This window comes from Gymnogyps californianus, chromosome 3 (assembly GCF_018139145.2).
Source record: "Gymnogyps californianus isolate 813 chromosome 3, ASM1813914v2, whole genome shotgun sequence".
NCBI lineage: Eukaryota > Metazoa > Chordata > Aves > Accipitriformes > Cathartidae > Gymnogyps > Gymnogyps californianus.
In genome coordinates, this window is record NC_059473.1 from 93,809,148 (window position 1) to 93,836,245 (window position 27,098).

A 27,098-nucleotide genomic window follows, 5' to 3' on the forward strand; every position below is an offset into this window, starting at 1 on the left:
TGTACTAGGCTGCATCTTCAGGAACTGGTATTGCTGCATTGTTGTCTTCACAGATTTAATATTTGGCCACAATAATTTATTTTGATGACTGGCTAGTTCATTACCCTCAAGAATATCTTTTCTTTTTGACTGTTGGTGAACCTGGTACATTCATGAGGAACATCTCCTGTAGCTTTGAAGAGCAGGAGATTTTATCTTTGACAGATCAACTTAATACAGAAAGAAAGATGGTTTATAGCCAAGTTAATAATATATTTAACTACACATGAAACAATCAAATGCAACCTTAAAAAGGTTCAGTTTTACATTGTAAAAGCGAAATTTTTACACAAAACTTTGAAATCTCCCCTTCCATACTATTACTGTAAGTCATGCCTACAATGATGACAAGAGTACTTTTTTCTCGCACTCTTTCACAAGCTTTGCTACTGACTTGGCTTATCTTATTGATAAAATATATATGTCTCCACCTATCCTGCTTAACTAACATTTGGATCCCTGCCCAGAAATGTGATTAGCTAAAATAAACTATGTGATTAGTTTGATAGGTGTATACACTACCTAAAAACCCCTCTCTGAAGGTGCTAATTATTCCACGACACTGACTTTCCAGGTGATCAGCCTCTCCAGTTACTTCTCCCAGTGCTGAAATCTCCCAGCTCATTTCTAAGTGCCGTACTAAAACCAGAGCTTTTTATGCTACTGGTATTTCCAGTGGCTCTCTAAGGTTTGAATCTACTCAGTTATGCCAGTATGAATTAGGAATAATTCTGCTAAGGTCACAAGAGCTACAACTATGTAAGCCCAGTGAAACAGGAGACTCCAACTTGAAAGTTTAAAATAAACATGTTTCTGAATGGTTCTCTCACTGATATGGTTCCTGGGTCCTTTGCCAAGTACAGTGTCATTAATAAAAGGGCTTCCTTAACACAGTATATCTTTGCAGAACCGTTCTGAGAACAGTGTGGTGCAATTGTAGTATTCCATGTTGCTCACACGTGGATACAAAAATCAGCAAAATCTTTAGACAGATGCTGGAAAATTCTTAGAAATTTAAGCCAGCTTTAAGAAGAGATACCGCTCCTAATAAATCACCTTCTTTTTTTCTTTCTAATCTTCCCACTGACATGAATTTCCTTCATTATGGCAGGCACTCGGTACCACATGTCAATAAAACTTGTGGAAGGCTATAAACCTTGTTTGATTCATATGGGAAACATTCATGTTTCTTTAGAATACTGAGCAGACTCGGGAAAAAGTTTGGGAAATGCATAGTAACAATTTGGGAAAAAAATTCCAGCTTAAAACACCACTGAAATCAAAGTTCACGTTCTGATGAATTTTTCCGGTGGAAGCTCATGTTGTGTACGACATAGTTACGAGGTGAGATGTACTTGTATTGCTTCTGTCCCTCTCGAGTTCATCCTTGAGGTCGGGGCTGTGTTTGGGTCAGTTTGGCTGCTTTGGCAGCTCCAGCTGTTAAAATCCCTGCCAGATCCCAGACAGGGCTAAGCTACGGCCTCCAACAAGCCTCACTCCAAGCTGCTGCCTGTTCCCAGAAAGAGCCCTTCCCATCATTAATGGGGCAGGGAGACCCCCTGGTGCTAGCTCATGCCTAGCCCTGCACACATCTGCTTCTTCACCCTTCCCCGTACCCTTTGTCCGTGTCTCCTGCTCTCCGTTGGGGTGGCTGTGCATGGTCCAAGCGGGCTCCACAAGGAACCTTAGGCAGTAGCTGCTCTGCATGAACCTGGCCACTCTGCCAGGCCTTCCTAGGGTTAGCACTGGTCCTTCTTTCTCTCCAGGAGCCTCCATCACCAGCTAAACAGGCCTTTCAAGACTGTTGCTTGGGCAGCTCATGAATCCGGTCTCAACAATGGCCAAAGTGTCTCTTAATACAGATTTAGACATACCCCTGTGTCGTGGTTTAACCCCAGCCAGCAGCTAAGCACCACGCAGCCGCTCCCTTACTCCCCCACCACTCCCAGTGGGATGGGAAGGAGAATCGGGAAAGAAGGTAAAACTCCTAGGTTGATATAAGAACGGTTAAATAACTAAAGTAAAATATAATACTAACAATAATAATAATGAAATACAATAATAATAATAATAATAGTAATGAAAAGGAATATAACAGAAAAAAGAAGAGGGGGAAAAAAAAAAAGGAAAAAAACCAGTCATGCACAATGCAATTGCTCACCACCCGCTGACTGATGTCAGAGCCAAGATCCATCCCTCCCAGCCTACTCCCCTGTGTTTATATACTGGGCATGACATCCTGTGGTATGGAATATCCCTTTGGCTAGTTCGGGTCAGCTGTCCTGGCTGTGCTCCCTCCCAGCTTCTTGCACACCTGCTTGCTGACGGAGCATGGGAAACTGAAAAAATCCTTAACTTAAGTGCTACTGAGCAACAACTAAAACATCAGTGTGTTATCAACATTATTTTCACACTAAATCCAAAACACGGCACTGTACCAGCTACTAAGAAGAGAATTAACTCTATCCCAGCTGAAACCAGGACACCCTGCAAGTCTCCCTAAGAAGGGGTGTCAGCCAGTCTGACAATCCAGAAACAATTCTCCTTTTCTAATACCAGCATCTTTACAATTCAGGATGTGTTTTGATCCTAAATGTCAATCTGGAAAGTGTTTATTTCACAACTGATGAGGCATCTGCCGTTGTCTTACAATCTTTGACATTATTTACTTTGGGCTACAGTCTTGTCTTTGCCACTTTTTAATTTCTTCCTCTTTCTTCCTGAAGAGCAGTCTTTGATTTAATCACACAGCAAATCAGCAATTACCAAGAAATAGAAAAGAGGCATGCACAAGTCATTAAAATCATCTTGATATTTCCCTGTTTGTCACAGTAATTATGCATTCTTCATGCAAACTCCAGTCATTTATGATCACCCCAAATGGATGGGTGAAAAATTACACTGTTCTGAAACATTATATGTCACCAACAAAAAATTTACGAGTTTGTAGCTGCATTTCATATGGCCCTGTGCAAAAGTTACGCACAAGGCTTGATTTATTATTTCTGTAAATATCATGTGTCCTTTCTTAGAAGTGTTTTCTGTTATTTAATAACATGCTTTGGCGTCAGGAAAACTGTAACACTGCTCTGATCACCCTCATAGCTCCATGCTTTCAATGTCAGTAACATTCAAGTAATTATGTGCCTGTTTAACAGAATCGAAAAGATTTTGTGCTCTTTAATTTGTTTTCTGGGAACTGCCATATGCTAGCAAAACGAATCCAGCATTAATAAGTGCATGTGCCAACACCATGAATAGTCCTATGGAAGTGCTCCTAACATAGTGATCCGTACAGTGATCCCAGCATAGACCCTTTGACTTGTTTTTTGGAAGCCTTCGGAAGCACTTAGATCTTACTCTGACTGCGTAAGAGGTAGTTAGGGCTCTTCATGTGGGTGATGTAAATCATTCTGCTGAGGCTGAGTACCCACCTTTTAGACATGGCAAAACCTAAATAGGTGCCTGAAGTTGACAGTCTGCATATGACTCTTAATGATTCATGTTACAGCACAGTGTTGGGTCAACTTGGTAAAAAAAGCACTGACTTGGAAAAGTCTAATTAATTTTTATTGTAATGCATGACTCAAGGTGAAAAATGGATGATGGCCTAATTTTCACAGGTGCTGAGTTACATCAAGCCGTAGTTTATCATTCAAAATCCAGAGTTCAACTTAGGAACTGAAGTCCAAGCAATTCATAATGCAGCTCCACAGCCTGTTCTCCACGCCGTTCAGCAGCCTCATCCGAGCACAGAGCCCAGGGCAGCAGTGCAGGGCACCCCAACGTGACACGCTGATCTCCAAACTCATTTTCTGCATGAGCGGTCAGAAAGAAAACAAGTGGAGAATTCAGTGCATCTAACTTCTGGGCAAGTAAAGTTAGATATAAATTCAAAGCTTTTGGAGGACAGATTGTCCTTGTGGGAGGTGCTGATACATAGGTCTGCTGCAGCAGGGGTGCCCAGGCAACTGCTTTAGCGTTAGACTCCAAACTGCCTTACTCTTAAATGGCTACTGAGCTCAGATGACCCCTCTTGTTCAAGAAGCAATGCTGGCAGCTTAACAGTCTCATTATTCTGTTCTTTCAGCCCCTTTTGCAAGCAACATAGAGCCCCTGTTATGTTGCTCTAGGTAATGCCTAGGATGCCTGCAAGGTAGGTGCATTTCACTCAGCTTTACACTGCCTTTGAAGTGCCTTTCTTCACCCTGAGCATTGGCTGTGGGGAGTTAGGGATTTAGCCTATATTCTCTAAAAAATGGAGATATCCTCTACATATTTTATAGTATTTCCACAAATGTCATAATGCACAGAATGTTTCACAAAATCTCAGTTACTTTTTTCCCTCAAAAGTTATTCTAAGTACAAATGTCTTCATGGTTTATGTTATACAATTCATGCAATTTCCCTTTATCAAAATAAAATGTGTCTCAGCCTAGTGCCTTTGTTTAAATTTGATTCATGAAACTTCTCACTTCTTCACAAGCTCTCATTATTTTTCTGTTTGTTGAACCATGAATACAAATTCGCTTCACTACCCCTAGAAGTAATTTTCTTTCAAATTTTCCTGTGCTTTAAAACATCAACAAGCTGACTCTCTTTCAGTAAAGAGTTCACATAAATTGTTTTACTGTGATTGCTTGCTAAGCTCCATAGGAAAAATCAACTGAAAAAAGCAACACTAATTGGGATGGAACTTAATCACATACTTAATGATAAGAATGCCCAAAGCTCCCCCAAAGAGGGAAAGGCAGCAGCCCATGTTTACATGCTTTCCAGAGCAGAGGCCAGAAAAAGGAGGCCCAAGGGAGTGAATTATGTATTTATTTCCTTGATGCCTGGAAAAAAAAAAGGAAAAGGCTTTCTTCTAATCATGAAAGAAGGAAGGAGGCAGGACAAGTAAACTTCCATTACGTGCTCTTCACATTAGATGCTTAATATTTGTCTAGAAAATGACACAAAAATCCCTGGTAGCGCACAACAGTATTCAAGTGGCAAAATTAAGAAAGAGGGAATAAGGATGACAACATTTGAAAACATTGTTTACAGGGAGCTTTTATGAAATGGTTGCCATTTCCATGCTGGAAAGCAATTTCTCAGGAAAGGAAGGAAATTGGCACCTCCTGGAAGGAGGAGCACTTCTGCATGAGCTTGTAGGAGCTCCCTTTCCCTTCTGCCTGACCTGAGCCTCTACCCTGCAGGCAGTACCTATGAGGAGTGCAGTAGTGCTGTATGCATAGCCCGTTCCTTTCTCCCTTGTCTTTCTCCTGAAAAAGGCAAAACGTTCCAGATGGGGAAGAGAAGAGAACATCAGAACTGGAATTCAGTAGCTGCAGTGCAGTATGAAGCTGAATATCATAAAGAATATCCCTAACAACATTTTACATGTGAAAGCATTTCTAAAAAAGCTCAGATTTGGCCAAAATGGAAGATAGGATTGGTGGAAAGTTTTTTACATATTCTGCATATAATTATCAAGTCTCCTTTCTTGGTAAGTACAATTTTTTAAGGTCAGAAACCTAATTTATATCAGTTATCATATAATGCAGGCAAGTTCCAAATCTCTAAAACTCTAGCATTCCCTTCTAACAACTCTCAATTATCTTTAGTTATTATTTAACTTCTCAAAAAATTTCTGCACTGGCGATATTTCATGGAACAGCTCCCACTACTTAATTAAAAAGGAGTCCTTTTCATTTTGAGTGATGATATGGAGGACCAGGAGACTTTCTAAAAACAATTCATTATATGCACAATAATTGTGCAGTTAAAATGGCTTATCTTATTATAAATAGTGGCACATTAGCCAGCAAGTTTAGATGGCCATGTGAGAAGAGTAAGAAAGAAAAATGCTACGTGACTCTAAACGTATGATTTTAGCCTATTTTTAGATACACAGCTCTGTTATTTTATATACACCGCATACAAGAAGTTAAAACTGTAAAAAAAATTGCAGATATATATGATAAGATCTAGAACTGTGGACTAATGAGCTAAATGTCACACCTGATTGACTGTCTCCCTGCAAGACCTTGTAGCACACGTCAGTTGATATGATGTCTGATATTCTATAAGGTCTACAGAGATCCTGCGCCCTGGGAGATTTCCAGGTCCTGTTGTTTGAAGGAGGTGGTAACCATGGGCAAAGGGAGAGAGGAGGATGGCAGCTTTAGATTCAGGTAGCCACAGGAGAGTCCTTTATTTTAAAAAGCCATCAAGGATTTCCCCAACAACGCTTTATAAAAATGAGAACTTTCCTCAAATATTTCAGATTTGGTGCAAGTGTGTTACAGGGTGGTTGGGAAGTTTTATGAGCATCCTCTCAAAATGACTTCTTAACTCATTTGTTTACTCTTCGCTGCAGATAAGGTTATCTGAAATCCATGCAAATCATACTCCTGTGTGGTGGTCTGCTGTCCTTCATGGAGCTGAGCTTGCTAATCATTCACCTGTGACCACCGAGTAAGCACTCAGTCCAGTGAGCAATGGTGCACAGCAGGTTCCTCAAGATGTATTATAAAAAGAGAGACTAAACTATGGACTCATATGGCCAGGACCTTGGTTGGAATAAACTAAAATAATGCCTCAAAACCAATGGCCTGTACTTATTTACACAAAATGAAAAAATTACCTGGAGCTTAGATAAGAGTGCCAGATCTTTCTAATTAATTACAGTGACAATGGTAATAAACGAGAGCTCTATCATCGAGTTAAACAATCACAAGAAAATAAATCTCTGGTCTAGCACAAATTGATATATTGCTAATAAAATGTCATTTAGTCCCATCATATGGGGTTTATACAAATTGAGCAGCTTTGTTTTGACATCATGCAGCTTCATTTTGAATCAGCAAATTTAAGCTAACTGAGATGTAAAAGCAACCAAACTAAGGACCTTTGCCACATCAAGTGAACCTTATACAGGGTCAAGATGTTTGTGCTACTGAAAGGAAAACCTGTCATTTTTGCAATACATAAATTATATGGTACTAACTGAGGACATGGGGGCTGAAATGCACAATTGCATTCTTTCCATGGCTCTTATAATATACTCTACCCTGAGGATTTTGTGCAAGTACTCTGTAGGGAATGAAAGGCTAGAGGTCGTGTGAGCGTATAATGTTCAGGGATGGTGCAAGAAATCAAATATTTCCTTAGAGAGTTCTTTTTAATTAATCAAATGAAATATGTTTGTAATATCTCCAGTGCTGAATGCTTTTGATGTTTTATTCAAAAAGCCACACAATGTCTCTAGGTTACAGTAAAGGCACAATAACTCATGCAGAGGCTTAGAAGCATGGGATGGTAGAAAACAAGTATAATAAGGCATTTTTGTTCCTCACTGAAAACTGCATCCACAACATAATATCAATTCATTACTTCAGCTGTGGTGGTGCAAGACTGGAGCATGATTTAAGGAGAAAAGGTTCTGTTCCTCAGAAAACGAGAGAAGCAGAAAAAAACCAGGGCAGGAACACCAGTGTCTGCAAAGGAGAGATTTTGTGAGGTGAGTCTCTGTGGCTGGATCGATGCTACATACAACGAGGCACGGGCACAGTGCCTTAAGCAATGGCATGAGATGACCTGTACTATTTAATCGCTTGCACAGACTCTGGCACGGGTTTGGCCCCTGCCAGTGGGTATTCTTATGTGCTAGGGGCCATTCCCCATGGGCAGTTTGGCTGTGGTTTCCCTGGTTTTGGTGCAGGGACACAAGCCGTACTGCATGAGGAGGCCTTGGGGCCAGAAGTGGCTCCTGGCTCACTTTGTGTACAGGCATGGGGGTGGCTGCATGCGGCTCCGAGGGCAGGCAGCACCTTTGCCTGTGTGGCGTGGCATCCCTTTGGGGGAGGCTCTTGCATGACCCTATACGATTTTTGTATCCTTTTAAGAGTGCACTTTGTAAAGCTTCACTATTTACCATTCTTGATTGGTGAAGATTTCCCTTTGATCTGCTTGGTCCTGATAATTCCCTTTTAGACTGACAACAGGGATTGGAAATACAGCATCCTGGCACCTTCTTTAATTTGTGCAGGGTGTCCTCTTCACCAAGAGTTCTGGCAGTTGTGAGCCACATGTCACCAGACTCTGGAGATGTATTTAAAATCAGATTATATGTCTTGGTTTTCAATTTCACTCCCCTGCACCGTTGTTAAATGCTCTAGAGAGCATATGCAGCCATGCCACCAAAGATCTCTCCAGCCATCAAAGCTCTCTCAGGTTTGGATTCCATTTGCAAATGCACATATGTAGCTGAAATAATGGGTGCCGTTGCCAGGCCCACTTTGGCAATAGCAATAAATGGTTTATAGGCAGTTTCAGAGGACTGTTGCTACCCATAAATAAAGCAATTTGTGCAACAGTTTTGGTCAAACTGTTCTAAGGCTGCTATGCCAAAATCCTTTTAGGAGATACCTGTGGCCAGCTTAAGTGTTTTGCTTGCTGCCAAGAAACTCTCCTTCTGTGGTTTTAATATGCAGCAGGGGAGTGTTAGTAAGCTTTTGTTACTGGGTAGCCTACGAGGAAGGCTACTACATTTTCAATCATGTTACCCTCTTAGCTGCCTCCATAAGCTCCTGTCTGGATTAGAAACCTCCCTTTCAGGCCAGTTTCTAATTGCTAATGTTTAGTTTTTCCAGCAGTCTCTTTCTGATGGTGTTGGCCCAGATTCCAACCATGTCCTTTATCAGAACTCAGTCAGCCCTGCCAAGTCGCTGTGTTGACTATCTATCTGCCTCAGATCATCCCCATACGCTAACAATTTCTCTTCCTTTCTGAACCCTCTACTTACATATTTGCTTCTTTGCTTTATTTTTACAGAGTTCAGTGCACCTCACCTTCATAGCGAGGTAGTTCCTCCTCTGCCTGTGCTAATGGAAGATCATTTACAACCCCAAATGCCATACGGTGAAAGAAAAATCAAGCAAATATCTGAGTGATTTCTCTTTTGGAAGGGGAAGTTCATAGTGAGAGTTTATTATTTCTTCATTAGATCACTGATATAAAGTTTTGACACCGGACTGGGTACGCAGTACTATGTTGTCACTGTCCAAAAGGTCTATTGCAAGTGTCATTTCTTCTCCCCCCAAACATGCTACAGAAATGTAAGAATCACCAGAAGGATTGGCTGTTCAAGTGTATTGTTTTGTGTCCAGACTTTCATCCAGAAAGGAGTGGCTTCTGTAGTTTGGCTTGAAGATCAGCCCACCAAAATAATTAATCCTTTGGCCGGAGAATACCTCAAGGAGGAAACTGGAGGACCTGACAACGAAGAGATATTAATAAAATGCTGCAAATACTGTATTTTCATCCAGTGAAAAATGCAAGATGTTCTAAACTAAATACATCATCTCCAGATCCTTTTCATTGAGCTGTCAAATGCAGAAAGCATATCAAACTATGAAATTGGTAACACACCAAAAAAAAAAGAAATCAAGGTTGGTAGTGCCTGACTTTTCCTGCAGTGGACTGGGTAAGGCAGCAGGGAGCTGCCTCTCAGCAGTGAGCGCACTGGACGTCTCTCTGATGATACCAGTCCTAGAAGTAGCTGGACGAGGTCCCAGAGTGGAAACTTGGCGTTTGCCTAAAAGCTGGAGACAATGGAAGCTGTTCCTTCTGCAACGGATGAGAAATTGGTCGTATCTGCTGGCCGCGGTTCATAAGGGTGGACTAGTAGCTGGAAACCGCTGACCAGGAAACAGGCTGCACTCGCCCTGAGGAGCGGGAAGATCTTTAAGGGTTTACGCACAGCAATGAATACTCTGTTGTTGTTATTATCTTTTATCTACAGATATACCCAAGGTGCCGTTTATTCCACCTTTTCCGTGAAAGGGAGACAATAAGAGGGAACACGATCTTCTTGTGCAGATCATTGCTATTAACGACAATACGTACAGGACAAACTAGAGGACATGCTGAGGAAATGTTTCTGTGACAAATGGGCTGATGAAAAACTAAACGGATGGAGCAGAAATGAGCCGCTGATACCCCAGCAGTGTGCTCAACAAATTACTCTCTTCTTAGGTCACTTCCAGGCACAGTGTGAGTTACGGGGGTTTAACCTATGAAATCACTTCTGGCATGGTTTTGGGGAGATACTCGCGCTATATAAGTGATTACATAGGAAGCCTAAATTTAGACAGGGTAGCTTCAACCCCACTCTGGTACCTATTCACAATAGGTCTCCCTCCAACCCTGACGGAGTAGCAGTATTAAACACCAGCCAGGCAGGCTGGCAGCAAAGTCTTGTGGCTTTTTTTTTAAATTGGTTGGAAACAGAAGTGCTGAGGTACTGACAGGCTGACCCCTGTTCTTACCTCTGCTGTCAGAGTGGTTCCAAAGAATGTTTATCAATATAGTGATAGGTGCTTTATATATATAAATATATATACAATATATAAATATAAATATAAATATAAATATAAATATAAATATAAATATATATATATATATACGACTTCCCATTGTGGAGCAAGTGGCCTTGTCCCAGCTCCATGTCAGCGTGAGACCCAGTCCAGCATCACACAGCCCCTGTGCCGCAGCTGCCACAGGACACGAGCCAAGGCCCCTGCCCCAGAATGAAGCGAGGAGCGGTGAGCAACCTGGATAGCAGCCTGGTGGCTGGTACACCCCAGCAGCTCACTGTAACGCAGCCAAATTTCGGATTTGTGCATCTGAGAGGTCTCTGCGGAGGACGGCTAGCCTGGAACAATGACCTTAGCAAACACGGTTGGTTTGTCTTGTTTGCCCTCCAGGAAATGTTTATTTACCCAGGCTTTTCCTGAAGAGATGTGTTGCATAGGACGTCCTCAGCTGAGCGATGGGGCATTTCAGTTCAATGGGTATTTTGCAACCTACATGTCTGTGATAATAGGTGCTCTTAAAAAGGAAGCAGACTTCAAAATCGCACTTCTGTCTAATTAGTTTTACCACAATTGTTGGATGTAACATGCATGATTGCCATCGTAGAAAGAGTTTAAAGTTATATCTCTTTACTTGGATCAAATGATTTATGTTGTACCTTTCCCATACAGCCAGGGTCACTGCCTCCTGTTGTAGCCGATCAGTTTGTTTCCCTTATTTTCTACCTGGGGGTCCCACAAGAAAGAACAAAACGTTCATAAGTTGGGAAGAATGTGAATGGAGAAACCCAAATCCAAATCCACTGGGGCAGCGGTACCCCCAGAGCTGTGTGAGCGCACCTTTCAGTGCAGGACTCGTCCCTTACAGGGGTTGGGCTCATCTGGTGCTCTTGGCTCCTGCCTGTCAGGGGGCTGCTCTCACCCGCTTCGGTGGTCCCTGGCTAGGGCAGTCACTGTCTCTGTTTTGGCAAGCTTTTGCAGATGAAGATCTTTGCCTGAACACTGCCTAGTTTAATGCCAGAGAGGACCTTAGCTAGCGAATGGAGAGCAGAGAGGGGCAGCATGGGAGGCAGCGTGCAGGAAAGTCTATGTTCTTGCCTGCTGCGGGGTCAGCGAGCCATTTTCACAAAGATCCACTTCTTCACATGTTAGGAGTCCTTTCTACATCTAAAATACCCTTCAGAAAGCAATACATAAAAGCAATAATGCTGGTTTTGTTTGCTAAAGCCACCTGCCTTACTGAACCGGATACAACCCTGTAAAACTTAAAGCACCCAGTAGCGTATCTCTCGGTGGCAGGTGATTGTATCCCCGGTGGAGGTAAGAGGGCACTTCCCAGCTCCTCGGCAAGCTCCTCTGCCTGAGGGGGCCAGTGCCATACAAGCTGTGCTCTCGGCTGGCAAAGGCGCAGCCGGCGCAGCCCGTGCAGCGTTGGCCATGTTGCATGGCCCACCAGCAAGAAGCAGCAGGTTTGGACAGCAGCTGCGCCCAGCGGTGGGAGAGGGGCCGCGACGGCAAAGCTGCTGCAGCCAAACCCGTGGGATGCATTTAGTCCACCTGCGATTTTCCGTAGTGACCCTCTTTTCCACCAGTTGCTCCCTATGCACCACTGACACAAGATTTCTTATTAAAAAAAAAATCATGTTGGCATGCTCTTTGAAGCAGGTTATAGCTTTCCTGCGTCTCCGCCCCCAAATAACAATTCTTTCTGCTTTCCAAAAACGGGCTGCATTCACGCAATGCAGGTGTGCAAGAGCGTGAGCAGGCTGGGAGCAGCACGCAATGGCAAACGAGGCATGAAAAACTCCTACCGTCGACCACGGGTTTGGGCTGGGAGCTCTTCAGCCGCAGCGAGGGCCTGAAGCGGGTTCGGTCATTGAAGCTCCAGCTCTTCTGGACTTTGGTTGGGCTGCCCTCAGTGGCAATGTCGGCACTTGGTGACCGGCGATCTCCAACTGAAGACTGCCTGTTCTTTATACTTTGACCTCGTGGGCTGGCCATCCGGACCCGCTCTTTAAAACTTAGCTTTTGACTGTGAAGGAGAGAAATATATCTTATTTCATAGTTCCTTCACTCCATTTCTTTTTTCTATTGTACGATAATCGAAAATAATTTCTAAAAATTCTCAATAGTATGAATCTGTTTCTTACACACTTTTATTTTCATTGAATATATCTCATTTGTGAATGAAAGTGATTTGATGTAATTTTTGATAGAGGCATTATCAATGGCAGTCTATCTTACAGTACAGAATAACCTTGTAAAGGAAATTAAAATTAACAAATAGAAACAAATTTCACCCAATTATTATAGATTAATCTCTAAGATTTTTTTTTTCTATTCCTTGAATTTTAAACAGGTTTATTTCCATCTTAGTCAGCCCAGCTCAGTGCATTTCTGGCCATCTCTTCAAATAAACAAGAACAAAATGTATTCTATTATTACTGCATGCCATGTAGTATTGTTTGGGGTTTTTTTGAGCAGGCAAAAATACTGTTAGTATACTCATGCTTTTTCAAGATGTGGCACTTCCAGCATTTCATATGCATTGTTAGTGATCACTCATATCCAGAATTCCTTGTTACAGCACTTACTCGCAGAAGACGAAACCAAAATTAACAAAACATCCAAGAAACAGTGTGATGACCGATTAATGGAAATGTAATGATACGCTGTGTGCTCACTAAAGTCATTGCTGGAGATTAAGCTGGGAGCTGACTACCTGCAGGTGGTATTGGACAGGCGCTTTGAGGCAGGTACAAGAGCCCAGCCAAGCTCATGACTGTGACTGCTGGATCAATGGCGGCCCTGTGGTCTAATAGTTGGCCAACTGTAAGCTGATTTTTTTTCCCTCCTGTGCTTATAACCCTCCCTTCCAGTCAGCTAAATATGGGATATGTAGATTTTCTACTTCCCAGTGCTTAAATTACCTTTGTTCACGTTCAAGCATATCTGATGAACATCCCGTGGTCACCGTGACTATCTGCCTATGCTTTTTCATTATTTAACATTTTTGCCTTTGTTTGTCTCTTCCTGTAGCAGAAGGCACAAAAGGGAAACAAAGGAAGTCTGATACCAAGGTTTGGAAACCTTGTTTTATCTACAAGGTTAAGTTCAATTGCCTGTACAAGGGAATGGTCGCCTCGATCAGTGGTCCTGTTCTTGCAAGGGGAGAGATGATGGGAGCAATGCAGTAGCTGCTCATGGTATGATGTTACTGGCTCTTGCAGTCCTACTGCCCTGGCATAGGCTTTGGGGGTGCTTTTAAAACACTATAGCAAAGACTGTCTACCTGCAAATTATAATTGTACTTGAAGTTAAGACACTTTCTAGTACTCTAAAAGTCCTTCATTTAACTTTAGCATGCCCATAAGATGTTTTCAACAGAAATGAATTCTGCAGCTAATTAACTAATGCTAATATGGACTATGTGGTTCTTAGATGTTTAACCTACTGCACTCTGAAAATACAGTGTTAATATGTCATTATATGAAATGGAAAGTAGTTACAAACTTCTGTGGCTGTGAAATGCTGAGATCATCAGATATCTTTGTTCATGCATAGCATAGCATAGCATTTCATTCTGAATACAAACATCACTGAGAGCAGAAACGATGCAGTTTGTAGCAGACAAAGCACATGCTGGGAAGCTTATAATGAGATAATTTTCAAGAATGCTAAAAAATGAGCACATCAATAGAAAGATTATTAGATAAATATATCTATATGGCATGTTGAATCACTTGAAAGAATACCTTTACTATAATTTCTGAATGTAATCTCCTTCTTCCCTTGCCCAAAGTAAGCAATTGTTGAAATAAACACATCATGGTGCTGGAAGTGTTATCTATTTCCATTGCAAATTGTTACCCAGACCTGCAGTACTGTGTGCTGTTGCATAGGCAATACAAAAGACCCACAGAAGCTACTATTTGACAGAAAAGTGAGTTCTAAAATTTAATTTTCAATACAAATTACATTTCAAGACTGAATTACATTTCAGCTCAGGAATCTTTTGCATTGTACAACTTAATGAAAATATAAGCTGTAAAATATTTATTAACCACATTATTGCATTGTCATACTATACAGCATGAGCAACAGAATCAAAATGGACTTCTTATTATAGATATTATTCCTAGGCATGTGTCCCCTGTGCTTTTTAAACTCCTTTTATGGCTGAAATTGTATTCGCTATTGAAGCATGAAATCAAATTATATTTTTTTGACAAATCTTAGAGTAAAAAAGTTTCTGGACAGCTCTTTTCCTGTTGCACTAATTAAAATGAAAGGAAAATTGATAAAATAGCCATAAAAAGATCAGTATGGACCATATTTTTTATAATCCCATTAATTCCAAAATAAAAATGAAAAAAGCATATGTGTTGTTCTGTCAATTAATTTGTACTAATGAAAGCAATGGCTGCCTTTAAATGAATTGTACACATGGTTATTTCATTTATAAAAGCTGAATGGTACACAATGGTTACTTAACCTGAATATCTTTAGTTCTCCAAATCAAAGCAATGAGGCAATGGTGAAAGGAACAGTAGACACTTCATCTGTACTAGAGACATTTTTCAAAAGTGCAACACTGAGAATGAAAATATTAATTTAAAATGTAGACCTCATACTTAAAAAAAAATAAATCTGCTTTGTAGCAATGGCAATGTAATGGCATGCCAAGGGTCCATGCGGAGGTTGCTGCATCATGAAGAGAAATGCAGCCCCTGAAGGAAGCGTGGTTTGGAAACTCTATTCTGCATCTTGAGAGTTTCTCCAAAGACACTGGTTATAGCAGTTCTTCGCTTCTTGGATCCCTGTTCCTATTTTGAGACTGGTGGGAAATGTTCCTGAAGTCACAGGGTCCTACTCAGCACAGGCATAAATTGTATGACTTGCAGCAGTGGAGAATTCATGCTTGGGAGAAGAAAGCCGCTGTCCTTGGGAGCACGCTGCCATGGGGCTCTTCTATATATGATAAATAACAGATCATGAAGGAATAACTGAATCAGAGCATTCTGGGGGAATCCTGACCGGGCTTTTTCCCACAGTGAAAGTCCCTTTCCTTATAGGCTATATAGTTCCTGGCTCTTGATTCTCTGTTGCAATAGTGGTAGAGATGGTGTTAGAGACACAGAGTGGAGATAATCTTATGCCCTTTCAACCATCTTTGGGCATTCTGCACTTGAATCAGTAGCCACTGAAGCCTTTAGGGTGCTTTACTCTGATTTAATGCTGGTTGGATTAGCACTGTCCAGTGCTGTGCTAAAAATCCTTCAACTCTTGCAGGACCTAGCATATTATATTTTTCTCTCTCCCTTTTTCTCCTCTGTTTTTACATGATATCCAAACGAAATTCCTTGAATTAATGTAAACCTGTTAATGGTCATTGGAAATTCACATATCGCTGTAAGTACTCCCAAACTTTAAGTTGAGTGTTGGTCAAAAAGGCAAAAACCATGAGAAAGAATCAGGAAAATGGGTGTCTAAATGCTTTCTGAATTTACACAGGTTCCTGAATCAGACCTAAATGACAAGGATCTGAGAGAACCACAGCTATCTTCAGTCATCTCTGCATTCTTTTAGATATGTGTCTGTCCATCATTGCTTGTACCTTACATGATTTATCCCACTTTGGTATATATACATATTTGCTTTCTATTACAATCTTCCTTGGCAATGGTAATCTCTTTGGACCTATTGCTCCTCTATTCTTGCAGGCTGCAAGTTGTGGAATATCGATATCATATTCCACGTATGTGGAATATGATATCAATAACACTGGAGCTTTGAAGCAACTTTTAGTGGAGATCAGTTACAACTGGCACCTGTGGGAAAAAAGCAAGTGACTTTTCTCTATTTGTTTGCTTTCTGAAAGGTCAGTTGCAGGATCTTAGTGCTTATTCTTCCCGTCAGTACATGCATGAGCCGTTCACTTCCCTGGGACAGAAAAGGACTTTCTAGTTCTTATTTCTTCTTTTTTAAATTGTGCCTATTCCACCTTTGATTTATGAAGGAATAGGTGTTTAGGGACACTAGAGGTCACTGTAGCTTCACTGCAGGGGGAATGAACACTTCTCTGCTGGACCAAATGACTAGACTTGAAAAGATTTTGTTTTAATTGATAAATGCCTACAAACGTTTGCTTTTTTCTCCCGTACTCACAGCTCTGTCTGTCTTCCATGGACTATCTTACTATACTTTTTGGTTAACTGAGCATCTCTTTACCTCCCAGTCCCACTCCCCTATCTCCCTGCCTACCTTCCTGCATTTCTGGTCAAGTTTATCTTCTGCCCTGCTACAGCCTCAGACCTGCAGCACTACTGCTTGCTACTAGTCACAATTTACAATTTGTTTTTCAGCTTTTCATACTGAGCCGGCTGGTGGAAGCAGAAATAGGAAGAAATTGAAACGAATCAGAAGTAACTGGAGGGCCTGAGGGTGCGGGAGAATGCTTTGGATCTCGAGTCGAGACAGAAGCTAAAACTGCCAAAAATTATCACCCATGGCAAAAAACAGCAAGCAAATGTATGTGCCAATTTTCAGCAGTTAACTTCCAATAAATACAGATGTTGATTCTTACCAAGCCTACCGATGACTTCACTGAAATTAAGCCAAATTGAACAAATGCAAATGCAATGGATAGTACAGTGAGGCCTGAAGTTCAAATGTTCAAGACTTCCCCACCAGTCTCATGCTAGGACCATGAACTCAAGAAATGTAGTGTTATATCTCATACCTTCAATGAGTAATAACAAGAATTTCAAGGACATAATGTCTTAAAGGTCAATCGTCAAACAGAAAAAATAAATGAAGTTCAGGGGTTTTGTGTATTTTTTCCTTTTTCAAAACAGTTTCCAGATGAAGAGAAACTATTTTTTATCTCCATTTTCTATCATCAGTTTGTACTTCTATTGTCTTTTAAATTATTTTTAAAAAGTGAGAAAAAAATTGTAATAAGCTTGAGTTATAAATCAAGGGTTTCTTCCCATAAGATCCATCCATCTAGGAATTACCATTTTTGGTAAGAGACACAATTTCCACAGAATTCAGCTGAAGCAGATGGTTGATTTCACATGCATTCCTCTACCTTCCAGTACAGGATGCAGGCACAGCTTCCACAGGCTGTGTCCAAGGGGATTCTTCTCAACAACAATTGCACATTTTGACTGTTGGTATTGCCTAGCGTGTTATAGCTTAATATTCCCCACTAATTATTAGATGCAGAACTCAACTGCCATGGTTATAAAAATCCTCTTGGACTTGGGGAAATGTCTTTACCCAAACATTCAACCCTGGTTTTAGATCTCCGCAGGGTAATGCATTCCAAAACTTCAAGTCTCAGGCAGAGAAGGGGAACCGGGCTTTGGCAAACTGTGGCGTGCTGCACACTGCAATTGTCCGACCAGATGAGTTTCAAAGAACTGGTATTATTGCCATTGTATTAATGTCATTGCAGGCAACAAGCAACAAGGGAATTACAAGCACTTAAAAATAAATAAATTAAGAAACCTCCTTTCGAGAAGGAGCTTTAAAGCACTAAGGAGGGGAAGTAAATGAATCATGCACCTGATGTTAGTTGGCATTCTCAAACATCATGTGAATAGGCAGGATGCTGAATACCTATGTTTCCGAGGGGTGTACATCCTGAAGAGCTTCTGTTTATTACTACAAAGCTTACTAGGAGTGAGGGGAGATAGAGGACCATGTTACTAAGCATTCCACTGCTAGGTAAGGGGTTAGGCTTTCCACCTCAAGTTAGATTCTGCATCACTGGCAATTTCTTTTTCATATGGTGCATGCAGAGAGTTTACATTAAATCTACTTTTAGAAACAAATATGGTATAGGAGGTGGAGAGAATTCCACAGTATAATTTACTTGTTTCCCTCAGAGCAGGGACGAGTTTTTCCCCCAAGCTCCTATACTGGCAAAACTCCTCCTTATTGCACCAGAGAGAGTTGTCTGACCAGGGAATTCGTATTCAGGCTCACTAGTTACAACACTAGATGGGTGACGTTCATCCTTTGCAGACACCCAATGCATGTCCTACACACAGCTTAAGACTGCTTATGCTCTCAGGATGTTGTAAGATTCATCAGTCTTGATCTAGTTTCCTGCACAGGAAGAATTTCAGCCACGTTGTATAATTGAATAGAAATAAATATTATTTGCTTTCATTTGCAATGGAGTGCGCATTTGTAGATATGGAGAATTTAACATATAGGCTTTTTAAATAACTTGCAGAAGTCTAGAACTGATTTATAGAAATATCTCATTTACAGCGTGGATATACCAGAGAGGTTGGCTACCATTACTTTTGATAAATGATTAATTAGAATACTTGTGTATAATCTTTTGAGAAACACAACATACATATTTTTCTTAAAATCAATATGAAGCTACAGCCTCATAAGCACAACTCTCTCAACTCAAGTGCACAGCAACATTTAGTTACCTAATGCAAGACTGTAGGTCTATACGTGACAAAACGCAAGAATTCAGTTCTGTAAATATAAAAGTCATTTTGGTAGGAAAGAAAATAATTAACTTCTACCTAAAGTAATAAAAGTTCTTCTCCACTACTATTAGAATGGAGTACAGAGCAAAGATCATATTCAGAAAGCAATCCAATGCACTACTTGTGCAAACACATCTTCATTTAAAGAGAGAAACAAGAAGCAGCTTACTTAGTTCACATAGCATCCCATGCAAGTCACTCAGCATTGCAGTAAGAAAGAAGTTAAATAGTCGAGGACAGTCATCTTGAAGTACGTTGCAGCAGTTTGTATTTACATTTTTACCACAAAAGACCACATACACCACAAGTATTTTAAGTGATACAAACATACAGCAATATATCAGCACAAGAATGATAAACAGCCACTGACAAAACACACCTTTTTTAAAAGGCACTGAGTGGTCTGTAGGGTTTTTTACTGTAGACCAGGATCTCAGCAGTTAACTAGTTCATTTTTGTACCTACACTAATTTGCAGCAGTGCACATATTAAGAGTTTCTGAAGGGACAAACATCTTCCCTTCAGCAAAAATAAAGTGAAAAAATCTGGCTAAATCATTGACTACTTTTAAAACTACAACAGTTATCACTAACATGGAGCATGTAATATAGTTTTGGCAGTTGGGTTTTTTTTTGCATTTAGCTTCTACTTATTGTAAGTAAATTTGTCTCTTTAAGTGCTCACAGGTACAACTGGGAATAACCTCACCCCTCTGCACAAATCACTGGTTTGGAGGTACGTACTCATTTACTGCCAACTTCAGTCTCACCTTTAAAAAAGCTGAAGTCAATTTTAAATGGTGCTGTTGAAAGAGTAGGAAATACAGCTGGTGAATGCAAAAAGTTTGGATCAGGTTGTAATAATTTAATGAGATCGATACGTTGCTAGCAAGCCTATGGAGGTAACGTATATGAAAAGTCACAGAACTGACAGAGCAGGTGAAGTGCTCTTGAGGGACATCTCAGAGCAAATCCAGTCCCCTCGTATTACTGTGACACTAACAGCAGTTATGTGCACATCAGGGAAAAGGATGGAGTCAGCCGCCGGAGGAGCAATCTGGAAAGTGGAATGGGACACGGGTAATCAATGTGAAGATATTACACCCCTGTTTGTGTGTGAGGTGCTGCAGTGCTCAGACTCCTCACAGGTGACTGAATAACCCAGAAGAGTTTGTGAACCACAGTACAACTTGAGGGCAGATGTAGTTCAGGGGTTGACGTGTCACCGACACTTTTTTTCTTGGCTTTTCATCATTTTCTGCTCAGACATAAACTCCACTATTCTCTGATCGTGCTGATACCACAGTGCCGGCTGCTGAACGCCTGCTGACTCCCATCCCTAACGAGTTTTGGAGGTAGTGTAATTTCTCTTGTAGCCACCAAGTCCTTCCTGTCCCTAAGGGTTTGAGCTGGAAGTACGGCAAAGAGCAGCATTTCCTCTTACTCCCTTAGGACTGTGCATCTCCAGAGCTTTATTAACCCAGTGAGGATAGCCCTGCCAAGGCCTGTCTCTGTGCGCTGTAGGCAGCCGGTCCTCAACCGGCATCTAGGCTGGGTGGAAACCCCACTTGCCCTCCTGGCTGGCAGCGGCAGGGTTTATTTAAGGCGAGATGTCAGGCTGCCTCCTCCGCCCGAACAGGGCCATGCAGGAGTGCAAACCGTGCAGCCTGGAGGAGGTGAGCCACTGCAGTGGTGCTTTCCCCCCGCCTGCCATGTCCCAAAACACTCCTTAGGAGGGGACGGCAGGAAAAGGTTAGGAAACGTGGAGACATTGCACTGAGGAAGCCTTGAGGATGCTCCTGCAGGGCAGCACAGACCCTTGCCGAGGTGACAGCCAGCCAGTGCCGTTGGGGGGGGGTCCTCCCCCTGTGACAGGGGGCTGATGGGCTGGCTCATGAAGCCAAATTCAACTACATGCCTGTAGCTTCCACTGCGATTCCTGGAAACCATGAGCATCAATTTTATGGCAGAAGCTGAGGGCCACATCCTTGCCCAGGAGCTGGGTCTGGGGAGGCTGCTCCACTTGCTACTCTGCCACTGTTTGAACTGCGCTCCCCCTCAAAGTTAAAAAGTAAAAAATTGCCTAGTTTTTCCATACAAAAACTGGGACAAAGAAGCAAATTTCAGCAGCATTAGTCTATTGATATGAGTTTAAAAAAATGCAATTTGTGATTATTATCAGTTAACAGTTAGAGTTCATTGAACCTACTGTACAGAACCTGAGACATCTAAAAGCCATTAAGAAGCAGTGATTTCACAGATAAAAGAAATAAAAGAAACTACAAACCTGCTAGAAGCTTCCCCTTGTTCTTTTCTTCAGGTCAGGGAGTGGGAGGGAAAAACATACTTGTTATGCAGATAGTAATCACATTACTTCATTACAGATGATGTTAGATATATGATAAACGTAAATGGGTATGTTAGTGTACAACACACACGTTACATTGCAATCACAAAAACATTCAAGCAAGACTCGTAACTACAATACTTCCGAAAAAGAAACTTTTCAGTTGTTTTAACACATGCATAACATGCTTAGTACATACCACTGCAGACTGAGTTGGCAAAGCACTTAGGCAAAATGCATTGCTGACACATATATAACAGAAAGCTGTAGGCTCTTATTAGATAAAGTTATCTCTGGTAAATAAAAAGGTTTAATTTTAGGATAGCACAGCAATATGCTTATCTAAAATAACAAGTAGATGCACTTTTGAGGGACAATCATATTTTAGAATATTTAAGGTGGGATACAGCTTCATTATTTATGTAATTTTATATCCATCCATTTATACCAATGTTGCTTTCAACCTGTTTGTATATGTCAAAAATCAATATTCCATGTAACTTTTAATCTAAAGGCTCCTTTTAGTTTGGAGCATTTTGGAATTACAGTTATGGTAATGGATTACTTATGGCTCTGTTCTTGTCAAGTCTTTGAAATTCAAAGATCAGCTTTGGGTACCCAGCCAAACCTCTTTTTGGCTGAGCTTTTTGGCACACAATTACTTTTTTACTGTCATGTGGATGTTCATCACCCAGCTTTGAGAGAAACCACTAATTCTCTTGCACTGTCTGCAATAACAACAGTTAGGATGCTTATCAGAGCTTTCCCATAAGGCTCTTAGCACTCTCCTTTTTGATCTTTATCAAGTATCTTTTACTTCCTGATTTGTGCCCGATATTGAATTAGTCAACTTACTACCTTCTGGTAAATCTTGTACTGAATTATTGAAGAGTCTTGGGCTGCCAGTGCTCTGCGAATTCTCACCCAAACTAGGACATCAAATATTTCCTGTCTGCCAAACTGTGACATCAGGTCTTTTTAGTCATCTTCCATTGACTGTGTGTATAACTGAGGATATAATTTGCCCTAAGGAAATACTGACTATATCAGAAGTGATGAGGAAAAGGAGCAAATTCCTCAGTGCATTCACCTGCAGAATACCACAAGGCTCTCTTCCCTTGCAAAGGCAGATCTGTAGCTATAGCCTTATACAGAGGCACAGGCATAAAAATAGCATTAAATCAAGGAACAAGCTCTGCATTAAACTTAATATTTTCCTCCTTAGAGATAATTTGGAACTGGGTGAAACATTAACCTTGATATATAAGTGGGTTTTTGGGAAAATTATTCTAATGCCTGTACTCAGTGATATTTCTTAGATAAATGGCAATGATTTGTATTTGTCCCACTGTCCTAGGCTCCTAGATAACACTGATCTGATTTGTTAGTTGAAATTTTTAATGAGAGGACTTAAGAAGACAAAACAAGATGAAAGAGACAAATAGTAATTCTCTATAAGCTTGAACAGACATTGAGAACAGCACCAGCTGCCATATTTGTACCTACTTTGTAGGGCTGCAGGTATGCAAGGCCTTCAAATGAGGCTTCCAGGTAGCAATGGAAACCGATTTCTCATCAGCCGCATAACTACGCCATACACACTACGTGCAGGATATATGGTAAAAAAGAAAAAACAAGGCAAGAGGGAGCAGGGGATGAAACAAAAAATTGAAAAGCAGATTAGTAACCAATACAAGTCATAGCTTTCTTTTATCATTCATAGCACTGATACATGCCTGAGGGGAGGAAGAATACTTTCATAATATCGCCAGGTGGCTGTCAGGTTTGTTCGGCTGGCGTCGGTAGAATAAAACCGCCAAGAAGCCTGGTATGGGGAAACAATAGAAAAGCACAAAGGAACCAAGAACATGAAGTGACAATGCCACCGCACTGATTACGGAGAGGGGGGATTTTGCTCAGATTGGAATGTGCTCTATTAGGTTGATTAAGGAAATACCAGTAAAAACCTACCAAAACTTTTGTGAATCACAGTACACTTTACACGGTAAAGTAAGAGTTAATGGCTTCGTGGAAGCACCAGAAGATAGTCAGTACATAAAGGTGCTCAGAAAAGCATCGCAGTGATTTATTTGTGACAAGTCCATAGGGGACACCCACACAAACTTGCAGTCTGAGGTAGAGAAAGTGTCATAATACATTTTGTAAATGATAATGAAAACCAGACAAAAAGCATGTAGAAGAAAAGAGAAATATTCTCTGTGGTTTGAAACACTGCTAAATGTTTAAAAACATGAAATAAATAATTTCAAAAGTGAGTGACCAAAGCATAGCATTGAAAACGTATTCACTATTTAGATTTATAACGGCATGTAGATAGTAAGACAGATCCTCGGTTCTACAAACTAGAACAGCTTCCCTGATGTCAGCATAGCTATGTTAATTTGTACTAGCTGAGTATCTGCGCTTCCTTATATTGCCAACCATTAAATGTCATCCAGGTATTCTTGTACAGAGTCTAATACCCTGTGTTTTCCTACTGCATATCTCCCAGAAACACATCTAGTCTTCACCTACAGATGGAGAACCTGTCACTTACTTTGTAAATTGTTCCACTGGTTGATCATCCTTATTGTCAAAAATCTCTGCATTATTTTTAATTTGAAACTCTTTGGTTTTGGCTTACAGCCAGAGATATTTGTTATGTTTCTGTCTGCTACATTAAATAGTCTTGTAGGTTCCAGTACTTCCTCTCTGGACTTTCATGTTCAAATAATATTCACACAGAATATTTCTTATGAGCTAAAGAAATCGAGAAAAGTATGTCCATATGAAACATTTCAGTTTTCTATAGTGATACCTTAGCTATCTTTAAGTCAGGTAAAGGCTCTAGCAGACAGTATATCTATGGCAACAGAGGAGTTAGCACAGACTAATTCTACAGAGTAACTGATTAGAAAATAGACATTATCCTGATAAGCTAGAGCGCACTGATTTCCACGGTAGTTCGTTACCAATATCCACAACAGACAATTTAAAAAAGCCTGCGTACTGTTACAGTAGACAATGATATGCAGTTCAGACACATCCTGCATTCATGAACATGAAATTTTCTCCAGTCCTGGACTCATTTTTTTTCCAATGTTTTCTTTGTTTTCTCCAATTTTCCAGTCTCATTTACAAACTGTAGATGCTGAGTTGATATGTAGCATGTTAGTACCAGCATCGCCATACACAGTGGTACTATCAGCCTTCTCCTACTTGTTACCTTTCTGGTTCTGTATCTAAGGACTGTAATAAACCGGCTGGAGTAACATACTGGGAGCTTGTATGAAGCTCTTGACCCTTCTTTCCCACTCTTTCTCCTCTGTGTTTCTCATCCTTCATCAAATCCTTTCCAGAGTCACTAATACTGGGATAGAGGCCTCTTGTAATAGTCTGAATTCATTGTTTCTAGATCAAGCTTTGTATTTGGTGTATTAAGACATTTGGTAGGAATCATTCCACCCTGTAAAGTCACCCAGGTCATCCTCGGGTTTATTCCTGTTTGCCTGCCCTCATCTTTCCTATTCTGCCAGGCCTTGTGCCATTGGCAAATATCTCCATCGGCAATTTTATATTAATTTCCAGATCACTGAAAATGCTGAACATGAAAATGAACTTGTAAATGCTGAACAGCCTTCATCATGGGATCCCACCACAAATGTCTTCCTTTCACAATGATTTTGCCCATTGCGAGTCACTTTCTGAAATCAGTCAGCTAGCTACTCTTAATCTATTTAGCATGTTATCTTACTAATATTTTGGTTGAACTGTCATACAATAATAGGGAGAGCTACATTCAAAACCTAAATCTATTGTGTGTTTCCTCTGGCAACCAAAATTGGAAGAAGTAGATTAGAATGTATGTGTTAGAAAATATCCCAGACAGTCATTCTACAGTACAATAGATACAAAAGGAGTGGATTTATATTTATTAATTATTCTAATAAATATTAAATCTCAGATATTTAGTATTTAGTAATCATTGAACAGTAATAATGGAAAACATTTATTAACTTTAAGAACGCTTCAAAGACAGCCTGGCATCTATCCTGAACTTATCATGGAACTCTAGTATATTCATGCTCAGCTTCTTTATTTGGATTTATTATTTCAGAATTAAAAAACCAGCATAAATGGCACACATAAAACAGTTGGGATCCCAAGAAAATAAACTTAAGACGCTAGAAGATTATTTCCCCCCTTTTTTTTTCAGTACATCAAGTAGAGTAAAGCTTGGTGCAAAATCATTCTTTAGAGGATTTTCTCATTTTTAACTAGAACTGTAAGTTAAGGAAAAAACCCATGCAAACCAGCTGTTTAACAAATATCATGCCACTTTTGCTTAAAAAAATCTTTCTCAATCGTTGGTCTGCACCATCATGTCAATATTGGAGCTGAAACCACTTCAGACAATTTCAGGCATTTTTGAATTGCTAGCCTGCATTTCCAGCTTTTGAATTGACTAATAGTGAAAGCAATTCTCTGGGCAGGACACTTCTCATTTTCAGCAAGTAAATCACTTATTGGAGCACTAAATCCTGTAGTAGATGAAAAGTAGCTTAATATAGGCAAGAGTGCTGTGCTGTCGGTTGGGTTGTCTAGCGATCAATTCTATTTTCCAAATAATTCGCTAACTGGAGGCATGCAATTGACATCCTTGAGCTGGTTTCTTCAGCATGGATAGAAGAACTAAAAAACTACGCATAGAAATGCTATGTACACAATTATGGCAACACATGGCAATCACTGAACAAACTTCTTTTGTGAAACTAACCAATCTGTTAAACATTATTTCCACAAAACTTTCCAAATTGAAATAATAAAACTTGCTCCAATATGTACTTTAAATCACCTACTATCATCTTTTCACTGATTTCATATTTACCTGAATTAGACTGGCAGCTGGATTCCTTCTTTTCTCAAAGTGTTTCTGACGATGCTGTTCCTGCACTTTTAATGCGAATCCTGAGCCAAGGATGCCCTGCAATACAATACGCCATTTATCATTATGTAGGTAGTTTTTTCAACAAATATACATAATCAACTACAAAGATTTTGTGAAGATGTTATGCCATATGATTGCTTCAGATAACACATTTATGACAGTATATGACAGTATAAGACTTAACAACAGTGCCCCTTTCGTGGTGAAGCAGGAGAATCCTTACTTATGAGATAACATCTGTGGCACTACCAATGACCACTCATCCTAACCATTGCTTGGGTTTGTGCCAAACTATGTTCCTGCAACTCTAAAGGCCATGGAGATATATATATCTCTATATCTATCTATCTCTATATCTATATATATAAAAAATCAAGCGGGAACATTCAGAGGAACATAAGCCAGGAATGATGAAATGACCAGCTGCCAGATATGCCAGATATATATGGACCTCAAAGTCCGTATCTGCAGTGCTTATTATAACTTCTGATTTTAGAAAAGTTAGAAAATGCCTTGCTTAACAGATTAAGACCATTTCTTCTCACTCTTTCCCATCTAAATAATCCCCATTGTTCATTCTGTAGGCTATGAAAAAAAGCTGATGATGAAACCTCTCCCCTTTTAGTCTTTTTACCTTTGAATAAGTAGGATAAATTTGACCTCTGCTGAACAGACCCAAAGATTGAGAACGTTTCCCTCCTTGGCTTGCAAGGAGTGTAATATTTCTGCTGGACATGTCTGCATTATAAGGAAGAATATTTTCACTTGATTCTTAGTCAGGATAAAATAATATTAGAAATGCCTAAGATTCACACATATCTCGTTTTACAGACAGATTCAACACAAAAGTGTTTATGAGGAAAATGAGTATCTGTACCTAGA

At 40.3% G+C, this 27,098-nt stretch overlaps 1 protein-coding gene across 5 annotated transcripts in view; it reads right to left on the minus strand.

Annotated features, from left to right (window-relative positions):
- The window catches only part of KCNQ5 (potassium voltage-gated channel subfamily Q member 5), a 295,136-nt gene that overhangs the window by 12,193 nt on the left and 255,845 nt on the right, over window positions 1-27,098 (minus strand). Inside the window, exons 7-11 of one of the 5 annotated variants that reach the window (XM_050893930.1) lie at window positions 26,157-26,252; window positions 22,775-22,869; window positions 21,209-21,235; window positions 18,027-18,083; window positions 12,212-12,432 (exon numbers count right to left, since the gene is read on the minus strand). In XM_050893930.1, coding sequence (XP_050749887.1) covers window positions 12,212-12,432; window positions 18,027-18,083; window positions 21,209-21,235; window positions 22,775-22,869; window positions 26,157-26,252 — 496 coding nt within the window. The remainder of the gene's footprint in view (window positions 1-12,211; window positions 12,433-18,026; window positions 18,084-21,208; window positions 21,236-22,774; window positions 22,870-26,156; window positions 26,253-27,098) is intronic. The other 4 variants (XM_050893934.1, XM_050893931.1, XM_050893932.1 and 1 more) reach the window with 4 other exon arrangements.